This window comes from Mustela lutreola, chromosome 2, assembly GCF_030435805.1.
Source record: "Mustela lutreola isolate mMusLut2 chromosome 2, mMusLut2.pri, whole genome shotgun sequence".
Lineage (NCBI taxonomy): Eukaryota > Metazoa > Chordata > Mammalia > Carnivora > Mustelidae > Mustela > Mustela lutreola.
In genome coordinates this window covers 2942962-2950952 of record NC_081291.1, presented here as the reverse complement: position 1 = coordinate 2950952, position 7991 = coordinate 2942962, and the positions used below count along the sequence as shown (strand labels likewise).

Genomic DNA, 7991 nt, shown 5'->3' with positions numbered 1-7991 from the left:
CCCAGGCGCCCCCATAATAAGATCTTTTTTAAAAACGAAAGGAGGAGGAGTCCTGAGTCCAGCAACGATCTTTTTTAGTTACACAATAAAAAAACCTCTCGGGTTCACAGTTCACAGGGCCCCTGCACTGCGGTCCAAGGAAGAAGTACATCCCCATTGCACAGATTGACAAACTGAGGCTCCGAAAGGCAAAGTCATTTGTTGGAAGTGGCCCAGCAACCCGGCAGCAGCGACCCCAGGCCGGTTGGGTCCCATCCGTTCTTGAGTGGGTGGCAGTGGGGGGCGGACGTCAAGGACCCAGCCCGTCTTCTGGGCGGGGCAGGGGCTGGGAAGCCTCACTATTTGCCCATGGGCTTGGAGGCAGCAGCAGGGAGACTCCAGTCACTCATTTCCCCGTAGTCGGTAAGGTCCTGAGCAGCCACCTGGATGCAGTACCTGGCCTGGGGTCTCACAACCCTAAGGGTGAAGGATGTGGCTTCAATTGGCCCTACCTGAGAGCAGAAAAGAGGGGCCAGGTCAGTGGGAACGAGGAGACTGGAGCTCTGGACCCCCTGCTCCATCTTAACAAGCTGCCCGCACGGCCCCCTCCACATCGTCGGTCCTTCCTGGTCCTCGACCCCGCCCCGAGCCACCCATTTCAGGACACCTCTGTGGACCACAGAGACCCCCATCCCCAACACCCGCCTCCTGCTCCTCCAGGCCCCGGCCACATCCTCTGCGATCGGCTTCCCTCCCCACCGCCCCGCTGTAGTAAACTTGTTTTTAAGTCTTCGGCATACTCCGTTCTGCTTCTGCCGCAACTTGGTGACCAGGGAGGCACTGCCCCTTCCAGGGCCCGCCGATTCTTACAGACCGCCTGCCGGCCAGGAGCACGGCTCTCCTGTACACGCCGGCCCATCAGACTCACGGCCCCTTCCTCTAGCTCCGACACAATCCAGCAGACCCCCTGCCCTAAAGCGTCCTGGGGCCAGGTGCAGACCAGAGGCGGCGGGAAGGCTTCAAATTGGCCACCCCACAGCGAGCGGTTCACCCCACCCCTGCCTCGCACCTTCCCCCCTACTGACGCTGGGCTCTCTCGCCTGACTCCTGTTTCTTCTGATGTCCCAGAGCCTCCCCAACATCCTGGCCCCAGATCTGACTGTCCCCTGACCCGTTCTGCCCTGGGTCATCCCACGGCAGCCGGATGTGGTGGTTTACGCTGTCCGTTTAGATTAAACGATTGCATAACTCTGCGAGGACGCTCCAGGCCACTGCCTTGTACACTTTTTATGAATTTTACGGCATGTGAATTCTGTCTCAATCTAAAAATTGTAAAAACTATTTACAGTCATTTAAGGGTCTGACTCTTGGTTTGGGCGCAGGTCATGATCTTAGGGTGGTGCTAGGTAGGTCTATAACACCAAGGGCTCCCTGTTCAGGGCTCGGTGGGGGGTCTGCTGGAGACCTCTCCCTCTTCCCCTCCCCCAGCACACAATCTCTCTCCCTAAAATAAAAAAATAAATCTTTTTTTTTTAAATCACGGGGCGCCTGGGTGGCTCAGTGGGTTAAAGCCTCTGCCTTCAGCTCAGGTCATGATCCCAGGGTCCTGGGATCGAGCCCCACATCAGGCTCTCTGTTCCTCGAGGAGCCTGCTTCCTCCTCTCTCTCTCTCTCTGCCTGCCTCTCTGCCTACTTGTGATCTCGGTCTGTCAAATAAATAAATAAAATCTTTAAAAAAAAAATCACCCACGGGGTGCCTGTGTGGCTCAGTGGGATGGGCCTCTGCCTTCAGCTCAGGTCATGATCTCAGGGTCCTGGGATTGAGCCCCACATCGGGCTCTCTGCTCAGCAGGGGGCCTGCTTCCCTTCCTCTCTCTCTGCCTGCCTCTCTGCCTACTTGTGATCTCTCTCTGTCAAATAAATAGATGGGATCTTTCAAAGCAAATAAATAAATAAAATTTAAAAAATAAAAAATATCACCCCCATTCTCACCATTTAAAAGATTGCAAAAAAAAAAAATAGGGGATCCCGGCTGGCTCAGCTGGTAGAATGTGCGACTTTTTGTTGTTGTTTGTTTGAGAGAGAGCGGGCACGTGCAGAAGAGGAAGGCGGGGAGGGGCAGAGGGAGAGGGAGAGAAAATCTTAAGCTGACTCTGCTGAGCACGGAGCCTGATGCGGGGCTCGATCTCACCGCCCTGAGATCACAACCTGAGCCAAAACCAAGAGTCAGATGCTTGCCCGACAGTGACCGCCAGATGCCGGGAGCACGTGACTCTTGATCTTGGGGTTGTGAGTGTGAGGCCCATGTTGCACGTCGGGATTACTTAAAAGTAAAATCTTTAAAAGATACCATCAAATAAACAAAACGTTATATGTATAAAAATAAAAATAAATTGCAAAAATATTTAAAAGCAAATGAAGGCACACTTGCTTAAACATAAAAGCCAGCTCCTTGGCTGCCTGCCACGTTGTCCTTGCTCAGCAAAGACCAATTTTAGTCCGTAGGACATTTCTATCGGCCCAGAAAGTCCCGTGGGACGGGCTGCAGAAGCCTACGCCCTCCAAGCCCGCAGCTCTGGGGTAGGCCTCTGCACAGCTCACTGGGAGGTGCTCAGCACTACCCTTGCGGAATGTATCTTTTCCCTTGTGAAAATGTAAACAATGTATTTGTTTTCAGTCAAGGTGAAATTGACATGACATAAAATTGACCAATGAAGAAGGAGAATCTGGGGCATTGAGTATATTCGTCATGTTGTGCAATCATCACCTCCTTCTAGTTCCAGAACATTCCATCACCCCAAAAGGAAGTCACGCAACCATCTGCTGTCTCTCTCCACCTCCTCCCCAGCCCCTGGCAGCCAGAACTCCCTTCCAGTCCCAGGATGTGCCTGTTCTGGATGTTTCCCATAAATGGAATCAATGAACACATGCTGTATGGCCTTCTGTGTCTGGTTCCCTCCCTGAGCACTGTGGGCTCGGTCCATCCCCGGGCATCGCCTGTTGACGCCTCGCCCTGGTCCCGCCGAGTGACGAGCCCGCGCGTGGGTGGATACATGTGTTTTTCTACTCTGCTGTTGACAGACATTTGGGGAGTTTCCGCCTTTCAGCTGCTGTGAATGGAGCTGCTGTGAACACGGGTGTACAAGCATTTGTGCAAGCTCCCATCTGCTGTCCTTTTGGGTGGACAGCCGGGAGTCCCAGCTCTGGGCTGCCTGTGAGTTGGCCACGGCTGCATTTGAGGCCCCAGTGCACCTCCGCACATGCTGTCCCCACGCCCCAGGACGCCCTCCCGCCGCCTCCCCTCGCCCTCCTCACCTGGCGGAAGCGGGGCGATCTGTGATGCTTATACCGGATTCTGTACTTGAGTGCGAAGATCTCCGGGAAGGGCCAGGAACGGGGGGGTTCCCACTGCACCCACAGCCGCTGCCCGGGGAGGGGGCTCAGGCGGACGCCTTCTGGAGGGTCCGGTTTAACTGATGGACAAGCAGGACGTAAGGTCAGGGCTGGTAGGCTCGCTCCTTCATCCAATCAACTAACGTGTATTTATTGTCCACTGAGTGTCCAGCAGCGTCCTGGACGCTGGGGACACGGCAGTGACCCACACAAACCCCACCCCGTCCTCTTGGCGCTCAGTGCAAAAGACAAGAATCAAGCAGCAAATCCATGGGTCATCAAGCACAGGGAAGAAAAATCAACAGGGCAAGAAGAGTGGCTTCAGTGTTTTGAGACGTAATTCGCATAGTGCAAAACTCACCTTGTCAAACGTACAGTGCAGCGGTTGTGGGACATTCAGAGTTGTGCAACCTCGCCTCTATTTAACTCTAGAACATTCCATCACCCCAGAAAGAAGCCCCACCCCATCAGCCATCACCCCCATCCCTGTCCCCAGCCCCCATGAGCCCCCTTCCCATCCACGGAGGAGCCTGTTCTGGACGTATCACACCCGTGGACTCCCACCCCGTGTGTCCTTCTGTGTCTGGTTCCCTCCCTGAGCATCGTGGGCTTGGGGTCCGCCCCCGGGGGCAGCACATGGGGGCGCCTCGCTCCTGTTCATGACCAAATGTTCCATAATACGGACAGAGCCTGTTTCGGGTACCCATTCATCTGCTGATGGACCCTTGTGTTGTTTCTGCTTTTGGTCTGTTATGGATTATATTGCCATGAACATTAGCAAACAAGTTTCTGAGTACACATGATTTCACTTCTCTGGGGTATACAGCTAGAATTGGAATTGCTGGCTTATATGATTACGTACGTTTAAGTCTCTGAGGGACTACTAGACTTTCTTAGTATGATGCATATATCAGCAACATATGAGGGTCTGCAGTCTTTAATAAGGTGCTCGAGGGAGGGCTCACTGAGATGACCTCTGAGTAGATGTGAAGGACGTGGGGGAGTGAACTGTGTGGAGGTCTGGAAGAGCGCTCCAGGCAGAGGGCACAGCCTGTGCAAAGGTCCTGGGGCAGGACCTGCCTGATGTGTTGGAAGAACAGAGGAAGCATATGTGGCTGGAGCAGGTGAGGGAGGAAGACAGAGGGAGAAGGGGACGGTAGGGAGGGGACAAGGCAAATCGTGCAAAGTTTTGGGGGCCTTGGGGAGGACTTGGGTTTTTGCCCCAGGTAGGTGGGAGCTATGAAGGGCTGAGGAGGGAGGAGGGTGGGACACGATTCGGGTGCTCATGGGTGCCCTCTGGTGGTCACTGTTGGGAGGGCGGATAGTCGGGGCAAGGACAGGACCGGAAAGGGATTGAGCCGCTCCAAGTGAAGATGGAGGCTGGGCATGTTGGGAGGCTCAGTGTGGGGAGAAGTGGGCACCTCCTTGGAGAAACGCAAAGGTGGAGCCAAACGACCCAGGATGGATGCGCAGGGGTGAGTGGTGAGAGCTGGGAGGGGCAGGAGCCAGAGGGCCCCCCGCCCCACGCGCTGGCTGCTGTCTGCACTCACTGATATGCTCTGGAACGAAGGGCACAAAGCTGCTGCTGGGCCAGGGCTGAAGCGTCGTGATGTTGAGTATATAAGGCACCATGGAGAACATCTGGACGTCCGGGATGATGCAGCTGGCGGCCTCAGGGGTCGGCTGGAGGCAGGGCCTGCTCTCCCCGTGGGCAGCCACTCCAAGCCTGGACACACAGAGGCAGCGTGAGGGCCTCAGCATTTCCCATGGGCTGGCCTGTGTCTTGGACCCATGTGGATGGCACTCAAGGACCACAGGCTGGGATCCTGCTGTTGGCTGTATGACCCCAAGGGAGCCTTCACCCCAACATCAGGGGTCCTGTGCAGACCCAGGGTCAGGGGAATGTCCCACGCGGAGATGCTAGGGTCCAGATACTACAGGTTTCTGGAATGTCAACATTCCAGCCTTAGAATTCCAACATTCCGAGGTCCACAGACTCACAGATTCTGAAATAATAAGATACTGACTGTCGGGAGTTCGGAGACCCCGAGATCTCAGACTCTAGAGACAAGCTCTGTGCTGCACATACAGCCTTCCAGAACATTCCACGTGCTCTGACTGCTGGGTGGGAGGCAGTAGTCCCTGGCCACAAGTGGCTGTCTGCCGTTCAAAGTGTGGCTGGTGCAACCAAGTGCGGCTTTCGATTTATTTTATCAACCCTCAAGATCAAGTTCCTGGCGGTCAGAAAACGTGGCAGAGTTGGACTGGACCACCCAGGTGGGTGACTCTTCCCACCCACAGATTTCATAAAATCTAATCAGAAACCAAGAATTCCCAGGGAAAACGTAGCGCGTGAGTTGAAAAGTGCTTTGTGTGTGAAAGGCATGTGGAGTTTCAGACTTAGTTTGGAGAGAATGTAAAATACTCATTTAACATGTTGGTTACGTGTTGACATGATCCTGCTTTAATCCCACTGCATAATATTACTTTCTATTATGAATTGAAACGTGTAAACTGCCTGGAAGCGTGTTAAGCTACATTCGATCTTATTAAACAAATATTTGGAATGCTGAGAAGCAAAACGTTAAAAGCAACGTCACTTCTCTTTCCTTTTCAAACGCGGCTTCTGGAAGGGTTTGAACTCTGCATGTGACCCGCAGGCTGTATTTTAGGAAGTGTATCTCTGTGGGCCCGTGCTGCTCCCGCATCCTGAAGGGTGCTCGCTAGGCCTCCCGCTGTCCCGGCCCCAGCGTCAGACCTCCCGGGCGCTCTCACCTGTACGTGGCAATGAAGGACGTGGGCGCGGCGGAGTGCGGAGCGGGCGGCAGGGTCCAGGAGCAATCCACAGCGACTGGGTACCTAGAGGCCCGGCACCTCACCCTGGGCTGGGGGGGCACTGCTGGGGCCAAGAAGAGGGAGGGAGCCTCGTGAGCTTCCAACCAGCCCCAGGATTGTCCCAGCCCTAGGCAGACCGGCCCCAGCCTCCCTGCCAGCCGGAGGCACTGGGCACACAGTAGGCGCCTAATAAAAGTTTGTGTAGCCAATGAATATGTAAATGGAAGGCAGCTGCCTCATCTCTGGCCTCCACTACAACCTGCGAAGGCAGGGGGTATTAGCCTATTTTCCAGATGGGAAAACTGAGGTTTAAGGAGCCACACAGGGGTGACGTGGGTGTCGGGGAGCCCCGGTGGGAGGGAGCCGTCTCCATGCAGCCTCTCTTCCTAGCAGCTTTGTTCAGAAGCGCATGGAATGAATGCGTGTAATCAAAATGTCTCAGTCTCTCCCTCCCTCTCCCTCTGTCCCCGCTGTGGCTGCCACTTCCTAATGTCACTTTGCAGCAGGACTGGTCCTCTGCGTCTCGGTTTCCCCATCTGTGCAATGCGACGGTAACCCCCTCCCACCTGTGGGTTATCCAACAGGTGTGTGAGCTCCTACCCCAGCCCAGAATACTCCATGGTGGACAGTCCGACTCCAGTCCCCAGGTCGCGTCCCTCGGCGCCAGACCCCCGGCCCCAGAGCGTCCCACGTACCTTCTCTCCCACTGCAGGGTAAGCCGCCCACCCAGAGGGCGAGCACCAGAAGTCTTGAGACCATGAGTCCACGGGCTGTGCTGTCAGGAGCTGGGGCAGGGAGCTCCTCGGGGAGCCAGGGGACGCGGGTCCCACCCGAGGGGGAAGCACAGCCCCCGCCGGGTCAAAGCCTCCACTTCCCCTTGCCCGGGTCTGACTCCCTGGCCGGTTTGCGGAGCCGGCGGAGAGCTGGGCGGGGGTGGCCAAGGAGCCCTGGTCCCTTCACCTGTCGTGGCTGGGCGCGGGGTTCTGGAGACCCTGGGGACGGGGGTGGGAGAGGAGGCCTCGAAAGAGAGAAGTGGCGTCCCCGTGGCCTTTCCCACAGCAGTCTGACTGTAAGTCCTTCCTTCCGGCTGCAGGAGGCCAGGGACGGGGAAACCCCGGGAGGGGGGAGAGGGCAGGGGAAGGATGAGCAAGACCAGTGCGGGTAGCGACACAGCGACACAGAGAAAGGGGACAGAGACAGAGACGGGAGCCTGGGAGCCAGCAGCAGAAACGGAAGAGAGACAGAGAGACAGAGAGACACAGTTTGAAGAGAGGCGCAGGCAGGACACAAAAGTCACCCCTTTACTCACCGCCCGGCCGCAGGGGTGGGGACCCACCCTGGCCAGCCCTCCACACTCCAGGCCACAGAGACAGAGACATACAGGGCCCTGGGGAAGCAGCCCCACCTGTGGGACCTTCTCTGAGCCACAGGGACGCCAAGGGACAGGCTGAGCCCCTCCAGATGCCGTGCTTTCCCTGGACGCTCAAGGAAACCCCGGGGAAGGGCCACATTCCTACTGCCCCCACCCGGGCTGGAAAGAGCCAAGCAGCCCCAGGGGATTTCAGGGGACTTGCCCAAGGGCAGGGAGGCTGGGAGTGGGAGACTCCCGGTGGGGCTGGATTTAGGGCGAGGAGACTCAGGGCGTGCAGACTTGGACGCTGTCTTCCCTTAGCCATGGGACGGTTTGCTCCTCACGGACTTCTGGTCGCCCCTTCTGACTTTCTACGACATGAACATAGCCCTCATTCGGGGGCCTGAGCTGTGGATGTGCGAGATGGGGGCCT

At 56.4% G+C, this 7991-nt stretch overlaps 1 protein-coding gene across 5 annotated transcripts; it reads right to left on the bottom strand.

The window, feature by feature from the left end:
• Nucleotides 1-57: 57 nt before the first annotated feature.
• EBI3 (Epstein-Barr virus induced 3) lies at nt 58-7968 on the bottom strand. 5 transcript variants are annotated; one of them, XM_059159499.1, is made up of 6 exons: nt 7517-7968; nt 6903-7294; nt 6148-6271; nt 4923-5098; nt 3295-3452; nt 514-3104 (listed from the first exon to the last, which is right to left on the bottom strand). In XM_059159499.1, the coding sequence occupies exons 2-6, from the start codon at nt 6964-6966 to the stop codon at nt 2772-2774; spliced, it is 855 nt and encodes a 284-aa protein (XP_059015482.1). In that variant the 5' UTR covers nt 6967-7294; nt 7517-7968; the 3' UTR covers nt 514-2771. The 5 variants fall into 5 exon arrangements, with proteins under 5 accessions (XP_059015486.1, XP_059015482.1, XP_059015484.1 ...); XM_059159503.1 differs by lacking the exon at nt 514-3104 and adding an exon at nt 58-491 and having other exon boundaries at nt 6903-7935; XM_059159501.1 differs by having other exon boundaries at nt 514-3101; nt 6903-7967.
• Nucleotides 7969-7991: the final 23 nt, after the last annotated feature.